At 42.1% G+C, this 17163-nt stretch overlaps 1 protein-coding gene across 1 annotated transcript; it reads right to left on the reverse strand.

Annotated features, from left to right (window-relative positions):
* Window positions 1–1734: 1734 nt before the first annotated feature.
* Window positions 1735–11951, reverse strand: pik3ip1 (phosphoinositide-3-kinase interacting protein 1). Its single transcript, XM_006640349.3, has 6 exons — window positions 11586–11951; window positions 10482–10610; window positions 9245–9361; window positions 7099–7275; window positions 6240–6318; window positions 1735–3906 (listed from the first exon to the last, which is right to left on the reverse strand). The coding sequence occupies exons 1-6, from the start codon at window positions 11794–11796 to the stop codon at window positions 3699–3701; spliced, it is 921 nt and encodes a 306-aa protein (XP_006640412.2). The 5' UTR covers window positions 11797–11951; the 3' UTR covers window positions 1735–3698.
* Between the last annotated feature and the right edge of the window lie 5212 nt (window positions 11952–17163).

Genomic DNA, 17163 nt, shown 5'->3' on the forward strand with positions numbered 1-17163 from the left:
GTTTTTGTTATAATTGAGTGTACTATACTTCTGGGAAGCATGAAACAAGCCACTGTTATAACTATGTCTGAGACTAAGCCTGGAGAAAAAAATGATTTGGTGTTAATTCTGTTTTTAATTAACCCCTCCAACTTCCATTCTTGAATTCTATTTTTCTTATTAAAAAATGTTCCAAAGTAAAGGTGTTGGCAGGAGATTGTGCTACTGTACCTGCCTTAGATCAATTACTCCTAATCTGAAAATAATGTGATGTGTCCATGATGCGTCTTGCAGACTGGCACAGCTCCATACTTGAACCTTACATCCATTTATTAATACTACACTTTCGCTGCCGCCATCGACAAACTGAAATTTGTACTTTTTTTGCCAAAAAGAAAATGCTTTAACAAGTTTTGGAAGCCCCCACTCAAGAACAGGATGCATGTGACCCGAGATGGCGGTGTGCCGTCATTGTGACATCAGGGCAGAAGCTTGGGAGCTCCCTGTGGAGATGTACCTGCTGCAGATCCTTCTGGCACAACCGGAAGCGGGCGTTTTTTATTCCGAAAGGCGGTGAGCATGGAAGTGCAGTAGTAACCTCCCAGGGAAAAAAAGGGTGATGCTGACCGTTGTATCACTCTTGCACAGCACTGTACACCGCCCAGCTTGTGTTTAAGTGAGAAAGTCTCTATACAATGAAATAGTTCAGGTGAGGAGCTGTGTCAGCATGCGTAGGCTGCAAAGGAACAAGCAATAGGTTTATTCCATGCTGAAAAGAGAAGAAAGACAACACAATGTTTCGGGTGGCCCGAAGAAGGCTCCACAGCCGAAACATTGTTTTTTCTTCCTTCTCTTTTCAGCATGGCATAAACCTTTAACTGGTTCCTTTGTATTGCTATACAATGTCAGAAATGGTGAGAGGAAAGCATCACAGTAAAGCTCAGAAGAAAAGATCACCTCCGTTAAAGCCGACGCAGTGAAACCTCAGTGTCTACCTCCGGAAGAGACCATTCTTCTCCTGAACAGTCCACATTTCATCCTTTTAAAGAAACTAAGGCCATGAGTCCTGCCACAAACAAATCGCGTTTAGGTCATCATCAGAATGCCAAGCTAACAGCTTCAGGAACTCTTCGCTCAGGTTTGTCGTCCTTCTTTTTCTCATACCAGCCCACTCTGATGTTGTTCGTGCTCTCCCGCGTTGAGTGAAAGCCTAGCATTTCCACTTTTCCAGCTAGAGCGGTCGTTCCCAATCCTGTTGGTTTTCATTTCAGCCAAGCCGCTGTTACACAATCAAACCCTTCACTGACCTCGTACTAACGAGATTAATTTGTTCTCAGCTCTTGAACGTGAAGCTTAAACCGTTCTATTCTCTAAGTGAAATAAAATTCCAAACTTGTGACTAGAAACAAAATATAAATATCCCAATTAAGTAGCCTCTTAATTTAAGTCTTAAATAATCTAATTAAAGGGATGGAATGAAAACCAACAGGTAGGTTGGGTCACCAGGACCAGACTGGATCTAGGTATTGCATTGAGCACTAAATTAAAACTCAATTTCAATTAAGTGTGCCTTGAATGTAAGTGTATTGCTGTTTCTCATTTAAATCGTATTCCTGTTTAGGGTAGGGAGGGTTGATTTGTTTCATGTGGCCCAGGACCAAAAATTGTCAGAAATGTCTTAAAATATCTGATCAGGAACGGGAACCAGGACTGAGATGAATGGAAGATTCCTTGAGAAAACAAGTCTGAAGGCAGTTTTTAATTTCTGCACATTTATTTTTTTTTTCTTAGCAGTAAAACACTGCCAAATATACAAATGCAAGTACTGAGGTATATTTTAAACATTAAACAAATAAGTGACAGTATGTACTGTACTAGCAGTACAGTAAAGGTTCAGTTTTTCCAGGACAGAATGAGGGGATAGTTGTAGATAGTTCAAGAAGCTTGCGCTTGTAAGATTCACAAAGAAAAAAAGTCCTTTTCCTGGTAAATAATAATCTCCACAGAAAACAGTCTGTGGTATAGTCTCTCTTACCGTACATGCCCTACAATAATGTGCAAAAAGAAAATCTTTGGATGATGAATATTAGACGAAGAAAATACACTTCCTGAAGAACATTGGGTTTATAAACAATGGGGGAATAAATCAAGGTATCGCATTTGGAAATTGCATTTAATTTTTATTAATTTAACTTCAGTTATAAAATATCTAGTAATAGTACCCCATGCTGATTGCATACAGCTGTTTCACAGAGCTAGGGTGGGAGATGTAGGTCACTTCAGTTTAAGCTACACATTTCACTTGACGTGACTTTTTTTTTTTAAATCTTCCCCCAAACTGTTTGCCCTGAGCTCCCCCATATAATCTTGTCCTTCTAATGTCATGTCATGCTCCAGTGGAACTGAGCATTAACTAAATTACAAAAGGCACAGCCTGGCTTGTTCTATTTTGTGGTGAGTATGGCCTCCCTGACCTCTTTTACTCTGCCCCACAGTTACTCTGTGCAGCCCTGTGGCAGATGGCCACGATTCTGAGCCGCAACGTTTATGTTGCTTTGTCAATTTCTCAAACTTTTCACAAAATGTCAGCTACACCACATCATAATGGACCAGTCCATTCTTCTGTGAACCAACAACCACTGCTTCCTCGCTGAAATGACTAGCATAAGTGGAAAGGTGAAGAAGGGCACTTTGTCAAGATACAAATAAAAAGATGGTTGCTCCATGAAACACATACATCCAGGTATCCAAAAACCTGGAACTATGCACAATGAGAATATAAAATACTGTAATTTCCTGGCTGCACTTGCTGCAGCTTTAAGAGTGTCTGCGGGCTGATTTTTAAATCTTTTTTTTGTTCCATTTTGAATTTAAAAAATCCCACTTTGTCAGAATTCCACCCCCAGAAAGCTAGTTTTTCTTCTCTTGTGCATGCATGTCATTTCCATTTTTATTTTGGAATACAATTATGTGCATTTTTGTTTTCTTATCCAAAGTTCAAAAATACAAAAGACTTTTCAGTGGGACTGTCAAACAGCTTATTCTGCAAATGAACAATCAGTCCCCATTTATCTCCTAGACCCCAGCAATGTGCGAGTGCTGCTACAGCCTCTGTTGCGTATTTTGGGACAGGACAGAGATCCGCCCCATTGCTCCTTTGGGGGAGAAGTAACTAAAATGTAACGTGTTAACATCACTTGGAGCACTTACACAAGAAAAACAATTCAGCTTGAACCTGTCTTTTACAAAGTAATACCATTTTGAACAGAACAAAAAGCAATTGTTGTCATTAAAACTGTATGAAACAACACTTTGATCCATTGTCTTTCTTGATTAAAACAACATTTGCTAAAACAAGAATTATACTTATTCTGCAGCTGAAAATAATCGAAGACCGTCACCGTCTTTTACAAAATGTCTTGCGTTAAGAATTTCATGCACACTGTTTACTACAGCCCCACTTCTGTAAGCTCCATCCGTGATGATTTCATGTTGAGAAGCCAGTCTGCTCCTTATGCTTTTTGTCTCTCTGTTTTTAAAAAGAGTAGAAAACTGTTCCAACTTCCAAATCATTTACATCAGAACATGTCTTAGTATGGCTTTCAGTCTTTGCCCTCTGAATTCAAGGCCTTAAGACAATGAAAAAAACAAGAAGCCAGGGGCTGCCTTTCTCAGGTGACCCGTGTTCCAAGCTCCCATGCCAGGGTGGAGCTACCGACTCAAGCCCCCGGAGTGCCGGCCTGGCCCATGAGGGGGTCGCTTCCCTCCACAACATCTTCCACCGGGGTCTGGTGTGTGCTGATGACGATGGTGTTCTCGTCTACAATCTCGCAGGTAGGGTTGGAGAAGGCGGATAGTGGGAGGGTTATCCTCTGCATCTCTCTCTCATACACCCGTTGATCATGTTGTTTCTTCAAGTCACGTCCCCTGGAAACACAGAAATAGTTCTCAATGTTTACCTCATATCCTTTAGTCCTCAGATTTGCCCTTCTAAAGCCACACACAGAACAGTAAGGCTTTAATGTTTCCTGCTAAGACTGCAATTTCGTTTAGATTTGCAGTCACCTTGAACGATTTGTTGAAATATAACTGCAGTACATTTATTTAATTTTTTGGAATTGTATTTTCATGGATTCTTTTGGGACAGCAGCATTTTCATCTTGTAATTTCATCACATCTCAAAAGCTAGTCAAGGCCAGGCCTGAGATGGAAGATGTCTGAGAAAAAAAAAACAGTTTATACTAACAGTTGGTAGACTAAGTGAAACTCTTCCCTCTCCACCAGAATTTCTTTATCCATGTCCCAGTAAGATGACCCAGGACACTGCCGTAGAAGGAGATGTCCTTCAGGTGAGCCATTGGTCATTAAAGATCTCATGGCACATTTTGAGTGGGAATGTTGTTACATGTGGTACCTTCGATTAATTATATTTTGGAATTGTACAATCCAGCCTACTTAAAAGTTCCCCTTTAATTCAGCTGGTGAAATCTTGCTTTTCCACTTGATTGGCAGTGTAGTGGGGCTACTGGTTCATACTGGTTACCACACATCACTCAGATAGGTGCTGCACTTTAGTGGTTTTTTTAAATGAACCTTCTGTATGTAACATGCTTTGGGATCAGTTGAGATGAAAGGTGCTATATAAAGGCAATTCATTATTAAAACATTGACAGAACCTGATCAACCTGATGTCGAAGTACTACTACATCATGCCAAAGTTTCCTCTCCACAAACATTTCAAACTCATAATACAATGCTGTATTCAAAACTGAACTTTAGTGAGTGTAACTATTTAAAACAAATTAACTTTTACTACTTGTGCAAATACAAATCCATTTTGCTAACATACGCATACAGTATCCAGTGTCTAGCCATGTTTATGCTGTTACTAGCCGACACTTGGAATTCAGCTCTTAGCACAAATGCTTGCCCTGCCTAGAGAAGATCTACTGCATGTGAAACATCCTTGGCAATGTCTGGATCTGAAAGAGGAACAAGCCATTTCCAAAGCACTGCCCTGCCAGGTTTGGATACGTTATGTAATGCTACAACATGAGATCTCCGCAGTGTGCTCTGCAGCCTGCCAGCAGTCCAAGAAAATCAACCTGATATGCCCATTCCTGGAACACTTCAGCTCCCCAGAGCTGTGCTGACAACAAGCACTGCAGAACCTTTTGCTAAAGGCGCACTGTTGCTCTTAAGTCCTGCTTGGAGCTGCTCTGTCATTTATAGAATCTCTGCTGATGCCACAAAACAGGACTGGAGATTAAGAGCTGAACAGCCAGCTTCTTGCAGCAAAGCAGCTTACCCATAAAGGCGTCACACACTGGTGACTGATACCATTGTCTCAAAGACATAAGCCACTTAATCATGTCATTATTTAGAAACACCGATACTTCAAACATAGCCATTAAACAGGTTTTCTATCCAAACTTAGATACCCATTTTTTTTCTAGGGACATCTGGTGCCCAGCGATAGTGATATCTTCTGCATATTCATCATTACTCAGTCAAACAGGCCTGTTTCCATACACAACTGCATATTGTGCCAGGATCCTAAAATCCCAGTTTTTGTAGGCTTTAAAGCTGTTCCCCAGAGTAATAGTGTACCCAATGCAACTCCATTTTAATTTTGAACTAAATACAGTCCCATACTAGCAGGATTACACAATTGACAGCAGATTCCCAGTCTCACAAGCATACCCTTGGATCTATCTCATCAGTGGGCTGATTTCAAAATCTGACTAGGAACCCAATTCACAGGAGACGACGACGCCCAATCAGAAAATGTGCAAAGAAAATGCTGAGGGCCAGGCACCTGGCCGAAGGACAAGGCAGTCTGGACCCCCATGCAAACTGATATCCACCAAGAGGCAGCTGCAAGGTGGAAATGGGCTGGAGGAGAGGTGCGAAAGAATCTGAATGTGAGGAAGAGAGGGGCTCATTGTGAAAGAAGAGCAGCTGAGGTGGAGGGGAATTTGGCCGCCATCATTCCTCCTGATCTTCTATTACCAACTTCATTCACGACTCAAACCGGCAAGGTGAACATTTATGTACTGAAGAGGGTAGCACAAGTCCGATTTACTGCTATTGAAAAACCACCAGCAGAAAATGGACAACCCATTAAAAGCCCCTTAAAAAAAAAACTTGCATTCAATTTTTTTCCCCTTGATAAGTACTGCTAGGTTCTGATTTGTATGTCCATGGTTATCAAAGGAGTTGACAAAGACAGAGAGGAGAATCAGACGAGGCTAACTAACCTCTTGTACAAATATCCCAGGGTTATTCCGACGCCCAGAATGATGATGACCGCCATCATGAGAATTCCCATCACATAGCCTGGAAGAAAATTCTCTGTCAAGACCAGCTCTCGAAACACATCAAACACAGTGAAGTACCACCCTACTAAAACAGGCAATGATTGATAAATTAACTGTTTTTAAATAGTAAATTATACAGATCGACAATCCTTCGTGCACGTTTACTATCAAGCTGTAGAAACGTCTTCTTGATCTGTAATCACTGCATTTATTTCAACACAACTACCACATAGTACAGTGAAAAAAGCAGATTCTAACACAGGAATACTCTGTCTTAAGCGGCTATAATAGCATTTTTGCATTCTTAGGTTCTAGTCAATATGCTTCCGCCTGTAACAGCTCGTGAACATACCACTAATCCACCTTGTGATTCATTTTATGACTATCCAGTGAACCTAAATGCCACTGTCAAGTGGAATTTACTCCAAAAGAGTACACTAGGGAACACCAAAACATGTATGTACGATACATGTGCACCCTGAACAGTTTAATTCAAGAACACATTTCGGTAATGCTAGGAACTTTAAATAAAATTATTTTGTTTCCAATACTTCAGGTACAGCATTAAATGCTCGGCAAATTACGCCCAGGCCTGTGCTGCTTTTTGCAACATACTTGTCATCTTGTTTTAATCCCCCAGATGTGGATTTATGAACACCATTCGCATGTTATTTCCATGCGTGCGTCTCCTCGAGAGAAACCTCCTCCCGACAGGGAGGTTGTCTGCAGGCCCGGAGACACCAGATCTAGGTGCTTTTCGAAGCCTTGCGAGAAGTCCGATGTTTTTCCGGATGCTTACCCAGAGTGCCCAGGTCTTTCTTCTGCTTGGGCCCAGACCGCTGGCTTATCCCGATGACCGGCTGTACGGCCGCACCCTCGCTCTGGGACGAGAGCGACTCGGCCGACTCAAAGATCCGCTGCTCACTGGAGGAGGAGGCTCGGAACCCCTCTGTCACTGCTGCTGGAGTGGCCTGATCTGCAAGACACCCAAGCGCAAACCTCAGCTTATCCTGCTGTCACCGTCCAACCTCCGCGGCACCATATTCTCTACATGCAAGTTCTCAGGTTTCCTATATTCTCCTTCCAGTTCTTCAGGTCACTAATACACACAGATCTTTTCAATTAAAAGCTGAAACACTTTAATGTTGGGTGCTGCTTTTCTGTCAACCTTACGTTTTTGGAATAGAAATTGTAACCATACCGTTTCGTCTGGAGTTGTAAACTACAGGTTTTGAGTGGAAAAACAACTGCATGCAAATGAGACTGGAATGACTGCAGCGCTGCACTGTCAGGGGCAGGAAGTCAATTTAGAGGTTATTAAATACCTCAACATCTGCTCTACTGCTGACAGAAGGGTCTGTTTAGCTCCCTCTCAGAAAAAAGTTGTTTACCCTGCCTGTCTCAGACTGATAAAATGAGATCATCGCTTGATGCCAGCCAATGGGACGCTGTCTCTGTGGGAAACGTCAGCCAATAGGGCTGCAGAAAGGGTGTGGTTTCAAATTCTCTGTGGCAGCTGCAGTGCTAGTTATTCATGTTTTGTTTCTTGGGAGCTCACTGGGTGCACAGAAGCAAAGGCTTTTGTTATTGTCTAATGGGGGTTATCTGCCTAACTCTTCCAAAAGACAAAGACTGCTTTACAAAGGCCTCCCTCAAACTGCACCAACCGGACCCCTGTCAAATACGAAACCAGAGCTCCTGTTTCCAGACCAACTGGCTGAAGAAAGAATCGTTTCCAAACCTGGCAAACTCTGTCTGCACAGACTGAGGATTCGTGTGAGGTTAATGACATCAAATAAAGTTGCAAGCAAATTGCAACAGGGTTTTCTTTTCAGGTTTTTGAGGGTTTGCAAAGTCTCTTGCTCCCACAATGTTCCAACTTATCAGATGGAACCTACCCTGTATTATGAGAATGATTTTAACAAATTATTTTGCTTGCTGTTGTTTAGCTTTCGTTCCCCTATGTCCTATTCCGTCCGATAACTTGCCTCCTTCTCCAAACACAGCCATCAGACACAGGAATAGATTCCTGGAACCTTCTGCTATGATAATAAATACACTGGATGTCAATGACCAAGCTCAGTTTTTTTCTTTGCCTCATCTCCCTTTTGTGAAAGCAGACTCTGTGGTCCTCTGGGTTAAATAAATTAGCGTGCCTCTCATCTTCGATTGCATCGGCCTCACAGACGGAGACGCCAAGCTCCCCAGCATGCACCACTAGAGCAGGTGGCTGCAGCCTTGCTAGCATGACCAGCTGTGAGGATAGACAGATGCCTTTAAGTTGGCGACACCCAGCAGTAACTATGGCAACAAACACCTTTAAAGTCCAGTAAGAGGCCTTTCAATCTGCTGTTTGCCTCATGTTAAAAGCCACGCAGGTGCTGTGTGATACAGTGACAAATGTAGCAATGTTTCCATGACATGTGGAGTTATATCAGAGGTTAGCAAAGGAACCAGAGCATTCATAATAATCCGATTTGAGTCCACCTTGTTGCAAACACTGCACAGTAGTGTTCTGAATTATGGGAACATAAATGATAACAGCATCCCTCTGTAATAATTCCTTACAGCAATGATCTGGACACTCTACTCAAAGCACTTTACACGTAATGGGGATCCCCTCCACCACCACCAATCCCACCTGGATGATGTGATGGCAGCCAAAGTGCACCAGTACGTTCACCACACACCAGCTCTCAGTGGGGAAGGCCACAGAGTGATGAAGCCAATTCATAGATGGACATTATAAGGTGGCCATGATTGGTAAAGGCCAGGGGGAAATTTGCCCAGGACACCGGGGTAACACCCCTAGTGTTTTCGGGGAAAATACCCTGGGAGTTTTAATAATCACTGACATTGCCGCAGTATTTCAGGACGTTACTGTATGTTCACAGTTGTGTAAGCCTATAGCCGTTTAATGGAGCTGATTTAAAAAAAAAGGATACCTTTACAGATTTCAAAGGCACAGAGCTGTCGCTTGACTTCACTGCTGTTACTCGTCACATAACACCAAGGCAAGGCAGAGCCATCAGGGTTGCGGCAGTAGCTGTGGTTCCCCACGCCTGAGGAACACAAAAACACGCAAGTGTAAGTACTTTCACTTTGTTCGAGGTTTGTTTTGCAGCTGCTGGTTCACCATGCCACCACGCCAACAAAATCACCTTCCCTTTTATCAGCTGCTGTTGTTCCCAAATTAGAGAGGGCTCTAAAATGTTTATGCACCACTGACGACTGATAACAGCAAATGAACTGCAAGAGCCACAGAAAATAGATGTTATGAAACCGTTCTGAAATATTGGCAAGAAGAAGGCAAACTGCACCACTTTTAACACTGATCAACAAAACACCTTTTAATCACCAGAGCTCTGAACAACAAAAAGGCTTTCTGTACTTATATAAGCCTATGTCCTAATTATATTGTTTTGTTTTTCTCTTTTGTAAATAGCGATCTTTTCTTCCCAGACAGCCACAACTCTAGCGAGTGTTGCTTTCTCTCTGAAAAGCTTCCCTTGTGTGTCTTTGTTGATGCTCCCGTTTGGTAGTTAATTAGGACATGGTCTGCCAGTGTCTGCTTTCTGGACAGCACATTGAGACAGGGCTCACTGTGAAGAGGGGCTTTGTGCAATAACTACAGACTGACTCTTCTTCACAACCGACCAGTATTTTCACATACGCACACATTAGAACCTGAACATCCTGAAACCAAAGCTTGCCCTGCACATCGGTCCAAACTGAAGTTTCAAATCGGGGGGCACCCCACAAAGCAGACAATGTTAATGTCCATCATATGTGTTGCAGTGCCGATAATGACAGGATCATGATCAGAAGATTGAAGGCCTTCATATGAGAGCCACAGGGCAAAACAGTAAGTCTTCGCAATGACCTTCAGCAAAACACCAGGGCAGAAAGGCTGTTCTTGCTTGATGCAAGACCACCACACTCTGTCAGACTTCAGTTTTGGTACTGATTACGCATTCAACAGTGGAGAATGTATAAAAAACAGAATTAATCTCAATGGTGAGCATCATACCACACATTTACTGTTCCAGCACATATAATCTTTCCAAGTGGTCACACTGAAACCTTTTTTGTATAGGCTTACACAATTTGCAAGGATTAGGCAAAGCAAAGATTGGAGTTTCTGCACATCTATGCTACCTTGATGGGTTTGGGCGTTCTTACCTGTTTCTGTGTCGGGATGGGCAGTTATGTTGTAGTCTCTGGTTACAAGTGTCCAGTTTAAACACTGATATCCAGAAGCTGTTGTCTGCTTCTCTCCCCGGTACTCAGTACCATTAGATCGGATACATTCTATGTAGAGAGGGACACAATGTGAAGACAATACCTCAGACCTTGTTAATGTACATAAAGTCATTAATATCACTCTTTTTTTTATAAATGGTGTTTCCCAGTCTTGTTTTAAAGAACTTCTGTGCCTTCTGGTTTTTGTTGAAAATGAGCTCCTATTGATTATTAATTAAGCTTATCGGGCCCTTAATTAACTGAATTTGATTTTTAATCATTTTCTACACTAATGCATTGCTTTCAGAAATCCACCCCTTATTCCAAGAAATGTTGAAATGTTGCCAGCAGAACTATTCCAACCTGGTTTAAAATAGCTGCTCTCCTATAGTTTTTGAAACAGCTAAATGGCTACTGATTAACTGTTGGGCTGTACAGACCATTTTCAAAGTTACGCTTTAAAACAGTAAACAGATTGAAGGAATCTGAAAGTTTCTGGCACAAGGGCTGTTGTGGACTTCCACCCCTCTCTAAGCATTCAACAGCTGGAACTAATCTGAATAAAATTAGTCAATTAGTTAAATTAAAGATTCAGTAGGCTTAATTAATCAAGAGTTCAATTGGAACAAAAACGAGATGATACTATGTCCATCACTAAGACCCTGACAAACTGGTGTTCATAACATCGAGATATTCAGAGATAATTTATTAATGCAAAACAAGAAACGTGTAAATTTCATATCGGTAACTGTAGAACACTATTTTTATGCAGTTTTAGTTTTTTTTTTAAATAATAACATCCCTAAAAGTTTTCTTTGTTGAAAAACACGAAACTAAATATGAAATTAAAAAATACATCTAAAAAATTTAAAGGGACGGTATCATCTACAAAAACGGAAATCAACGAGGGCTTTTAAATTAAGCATTGCAACTGCCGACGCATCATCGAAACGATCGCTCTGAGATGCAATGCGATTACCAACCAAAAAAGTTAAGGATAAACCACTGAAGAAACATATAGCACTTTTTCTGGTCTCTACCTACCTTGGATAACTGATGCGCCGTCCACAAACGCGATGTTTAGCAAAAGAAACGGGGCGATGAACAACATTTTGCGTGCCAATAAGAGCAAAATGTACCTGCAAACGAATAAAACAAGCAGTAGAAAGCTTCTAAAAAAAATGTGCACGATTTTTTTTTGTGTGTGTGAAGAGCCTGTGCTAAATTGTCCTAACACACTGCTGCTTCTCTTCATGCAGTCCAGCCCTTGTTTCGATGTGCGCTTTTCTTGGTAAACAGCCTCTCTCTGGGTTAAGGAACTCCCTCCCTGCTGCTGCAGAGCTGGGGCTTCAAACTTCAAGGTCCTAAGCACCTACAACTCCACTCGTCTCTACTTTCCTCAAATCAATGTGCACAAAGGAACCCATGTACAGTATATATGAAACTCCCTAGCCTAGCCCTGTACCAACCACTGCCACGTTAGTGTTTTCCTCTTAGCTAGCCCAAAGTCCTAAAAAAGGAGGGGGTTTGGGGACTAGTAAGTATTTGCCACAACCCTTTAGATATAAATTCCACTATACTGTATGTGCGGTGATTTTTTTTTATCAATTCAGCTTTGGTCACGAACAACGTTCACGCAACTACAGTAGTTGTTAATAATAAACGCTCTTAAAGTCCACTGAGATATTCCTACACGAATATGGAACTGGCTTTCTTCTGCACTGTGGGTCGACAACATTTGTTATAGACAAATTATTGCAGGTCATTTTTAATGATTGTAGTTAAATACTGCGTTGTGCTACAGTGTTTGTGAGTTTTGAGATTACAGTGAAAAATGTAAATAAGATCTTAAATCGAACTACAGTAAACACGTAGGTTTATCTTGTGTAACGGTAGAGAATTTTTTTTTTATTCCTTCAGGATTTGATTGTCGCAATTAATCACGGTCTCGGCCTTTCGGTTCTCTAGGTCAGAACTGTCATTCTGACAGCAGTTATCATCAGCGCACTTGACTGCACAGACTGCGACTCTCTGAAATACTGACCAAGGGAGAGAGCAGCCAGAGGCAGGTCTGCTACTGGTGTAACGGTGAAGTGTAGGCGTCGAGCATCAGGTCACTGCGTCAATATGCTGACAGATAAAAAGGTAATGGGACGCACAGGCCTGTGGGAGTTAATGGGACCATAGCCACATTGACTGCACAATGGGGCGTGAATTACAAGATTAGCAGAGGTGTGCTTTATCTGCAGCCCTGTTTGCACTAGCCTAAAGATTCAGTGAATAATAAACCTCATGTGTGTTTAGCTTTCGCTGGCAGTGCTGGACAGCAGGTCTCTCACTGGAATGTCAGCCCATTTCACCTGCTGTACTGCATCCTGCTAGTTGAGCAGTGTATCTCATGCTGCATATCCACAATAGTCTGTTATCACACATTCTCTGAAGGCTTGCTGAGGTTGGCCAGCCATGAGTCAGAAGGCTTGCTGAGGTTAGCCCATCGCTGGTTAACAGCACTGTTTTGTTCAATGAGACTATGATGGACCGACATCTAAAAGCTCCTTTGTCACATTATTGGTCCAAAATACAAAAATCATGACACAGCTATTTACCATTGTTAGTAAAATGATGGCCTGATGGTCACAGACCTGAACCGCAGCTGGGTCAATACTGTGCCACAGTGGATGCTATGTCCTCTCACTCACTGACTAAAACAGTGATTCAAGAACAGCAGATGAAACCAAGATAGGAAGTGATCTTGTGGCTTCTGATATTCGTGTTAATGTCAGTGAGCATCCGCAGTTACTACTGTGACTGAACCAGTAAAGAACATTCCCATATTGTTTTAATTCCAAGAAACTCTGGAGTCCTGAGCTTTCAGTGCCTTCTAGATGGAACATGAAAGTGTGGGGGATCCATCTTAAACATAACAGGGAATCATGGATCAACCTGTTGCTACAACACTGAGTGCAAAACAAATATCATGGAAGCACAATGTATCAAACAAAAGTGACAAACAGGGACTCTGTGCAGAGACAAGAAAGATAATACAGGGAGTACAGGGCATGGTACTTGACACTGATCCCTGCATGGATCTGAGGTACAGCCCTTCCACGCACCATATGGGATGAAAATGTTAAATGACCAGATGCCCAACGTAATTAAGATTGGGAAAGCAATTTCTAGTAAAAGGGCTTTCCGAATGTATCGTCCTATCTGTGGCTGGGCAGTGTGTTGCTGCCTGCTGTTTATAACCTCCAGAGAAATTAAAAACAAGGCGTGTGCCAACTAGGTTAAAGGGGCACACACAGGAGCACCACACTCGATAAACCGGTTCACCTGTGGAACGGTAAAGACACCTATTCATTTGAAAACAACAACCCACAAAGATATCAGCACAGAAATGAGTAGCTAACGTATTGCTTGCAGTTCTGTAACATTTAGTAGTGCTACAGTAAGGAATATTATTCTCAACACCACTAATGTAAAGTCATAACAAATACTTTCATATCTGCCTTCCCTTATGAGGATAACCTTAACCAAAGGCCAGTTCTTGTGTAGAGTTCCCTCCTAAGCCCCACTTGATTTTTCTTAGATTGCAATACAGTTTCATAAACAATTTCTAGGCTTCATTTCCATTTCTTTGAGCAAATTTGCTTATGCAGTTTTTTCCAAGGCCTCACTTGCCAAGGTAGCTGCGTCATGGAATCAATTCCGCACGGATGCGCCCCACTGTCCCATAGTCTTCCGCTGTCTTCAAGTAAGCACCAGAGCAGCTGAGACACTAACCAGAACCCACACTTCTGTATTTCTGTATTTAGCTACCCATCCCCCAAGCATATCCTCCTTGCTCTGAGCTCTGTGTATTCCAGCAGGCTGAGGCCTCTCCCATGTTTTCCTTCGGCAGACAAAGGCTGCATTGCTTCACCACTCAGAGACACAGCTTGGAAAGTCTTTTGTGCCCCAGTGCTCTGACCTTTTAGCCATTTCAGGCCCCTCTTTTGTATATTTGTTTGCCCAGGCACAGAGTAACCGTTGAACATGAAGTGCTTCCAGCGACTGTCTAAATTTCAAGGCATACTGAGCTGCAGTGTTGCAATCGCCCTTTAAAAGAGAGATGTACAGTACAGCTACCTCACTCTTTGTGCTTTGAGGATAACTTTGTGCTCTTACCCATGGGGGATACCACATAGAAATACCTATTGTTTTCAGAAACCTGCCCAGATTTTTTTTTCCTCTTTAGCTCTCCCCTGCTGTGGCAGTCCTATTGGAGCCTTCAATCTGCCCTTTCCGAGCCTTGCTCCAACGCCTAAGAGCATAAGAAAGGTTACAAATGAAAGGTGGCTTTTCGGCCATTCTAGTCCATTTGGTGTCTTGTGGCTAACAGTAGCTGGATCGCATCGATCCATTTCCTGAAAAGCACGGCATGAGCTTCTCCAACATGGCTGGGTAGCTCAGACATTTTGTTTTAAATCGAGATGAGTTTCATTATATACAGGAGCACAAACCGCACACAGAACTGTCACAGCTGTGACTATGACTTTTTTTTCCCCAATAAGGCAAAAACCAAGATAGCAAGGGTCTTGTGCTCTGTTCCACGGTCCTCTGTAGTGACTGTTGTCTGTCAGTGACCCGTAATGACAACGGCTGATGGCTTACTGACTGGTAATGCAGAGCAGGCTTTGTTCCACTCTGCTCAAAGAAAGGGTCGCTGCTCATTGCTGTCCTCAGACTGTTAACAGCTGGGCCTTCAAAAGACAACTTCCTTCACCGTTGTGCTTTTTTCTACGGAGCGAGGAGTGACAGCCCACTGTCGGCCAGTCAGTCCATTATATGACTCCATCACGCATTCTTTTTGGGCCTTCGTGGCTGCTTGGCAAATGGCTGTCAGGCTCCTGCTTTTGCTAAAAGCTCTGGCCTTGTTGCATTCACAAGCTGAGAAAAACAAGAGAACAGGTTTAGTTACTGTAACATTCGCCACAGGAATGAAAGCAACTGTCTGAAGCGCGCTTGAGAAAGCATCTTAATCCAGTCAACTGAACCGACCCCTCAAGCCATTATGTTTTACATATCCAGGCATGTTTTCTTCCTCGTCCTCTGTATCATGTTTCGGTCTGCCTTGTTTTCTTCAGAGACAGAGACAGTTTTGGCTGTTTGCAGTTGGAGAGGCATTATCAGTTGCTGGCAGGATATGGTCAGATAAACTGCACAACAACAAATGAAAGAACTAAAAAGAGTTAAAGAATGACTTAGCAAAAGTTTCTTGTGCTCTCTGTGAGCTCTTACAATTTTATCATTTTGAAGGCTACATGACAAAAGAAAAGGTTGGTTTTGGTTGTTCAAAGGCTACAATTTATCAAGCTGTTTATTTTTCTTCATACTTCCCTTCTGCAGTGAACACAGTTCTCAGGCTTTAGATCTGCTTTTATTTGATATAAATGTCTCTGAGATTATAACAAGGAAAAGATCACAAGGACACAAGGATATGCACACAGAAAAAGTGAAACTGTACAGTAAAACTGAAACTGTACATAGATACCATGTGAAGGATTTTGTGAAAGCCTGTTTTCCAGTAAAGCAGCCCAAGCACAAGGACTTTTTTTTTGCCTTGCCTAGGGAAACAGCTCTGATTATCCTTAAATAGGAATTAGATAGATTAGAGAAATTGGCATTATTTACTACACAACGTCCAAAGGCCAATGTAAAATGTAATCAAAATACAGAACTACTCATATTGAAAAACTGCGGTTAAGCAAAGGAAAAAACTTAAGGTTTTCATCACTTAACACATAGTATTTATAAAAATGGAAGAATTTATTACTCTGGGTGGAAAGTTGAAATAACACCCTCTTTAGTGAATTCTGGGTATCAAAATTAAATTTGGAGCCGGAGCCTATCCTGGCAAGCAATGGGCACAAACAGGGGTACACCCTTGATGGGAGGCCAGTACATCACAGGACAGAAAGACTCAAACACACATACCAGTGCTAATTTCCCAAGAAGCCAATAATCCTGCCAGTATGTAGAAAGAGGAAACCCACACAAACACAGGAAGACCACGCAGATTCCACATAGACAGCAGACCCGGTTCGGAACTGAACCCTGGACCCCACAGGTGCCAGTCAGCAGCACTAACCACTGCACCGGGCCAGCCCCTGCTCCAAACCAGTGCCACTGAAGTCTTCTGAAATAAAAGAATAAAGATTCCCATAGTCCCAGCATGCTCCTGAGCCAAAAACAGCTTGACATAATCTCCTTCAGTGGTCAATATCCACTGGTAAGCCTCAACAATTCCTGCTTAGAAAAGCATAATGGAGAAGGTGACCATGCTTAATGTACAAAACAAGCATGCAAAAAGCATTCATGATTTATGGAGAAACACTACATAAGCGTCCTGTTATATTAGTAAATCTAGGTAGTAAAAATGGCCAAACTGGATCTGCAAGCAAGTTTGCAATCCCGCAAAACTCAATAAGGGAATGCTGATTAAAGGTCTGCTTCAGTCTACAGTGTTTATGAGATTTGTAATATAGATTATTATGGGAAGAAACCCCACTGTTTTTAAGCCTGCATTAAAAAAAGCAATAAAATCTACCTTCTAAGATAAAAAAAAAACATTAATAAATTG

Source organism: Lepisosteus oculatus, chromosome 22, assembly GCF_040954835.1.
Source record: "Lepisosteus oculatus isolate fLepOcu1 chromosome 22, fLepOcu1.hap2, whole genome shotgun sequence".
Taxonomy (NCBI): Eukaryota; Metazoa; Chordata; class Actinopteri; order Semionotiformes; family Lepisosteidae; genus Lepisosteus; species Lepisosteus oculatus.

Coding starts and splice junctions, on each gene's coding strand:
- pik3ip1 (XM_006640349.3), bottom strand. CDS start 11,796: ATGAAGAGAAGCAGCAGTGTGTTAGGACAATTTAGCACAGGCTCTTCA. Junction 10,611..11,585: donor CGGCGCATCAGTTATCCAAG/GTAGGTAGAGAC, acceptor CTCTCTACATAG/AATGTATCCGATCTAATGGT. Junction 6,319..7,098: donor GAAAGACCTGGGCACTCTGG/GTAAGCATCCGG, acceptor ATTTTCTTCCAG/GCTATGTGATGGGAATTCTC.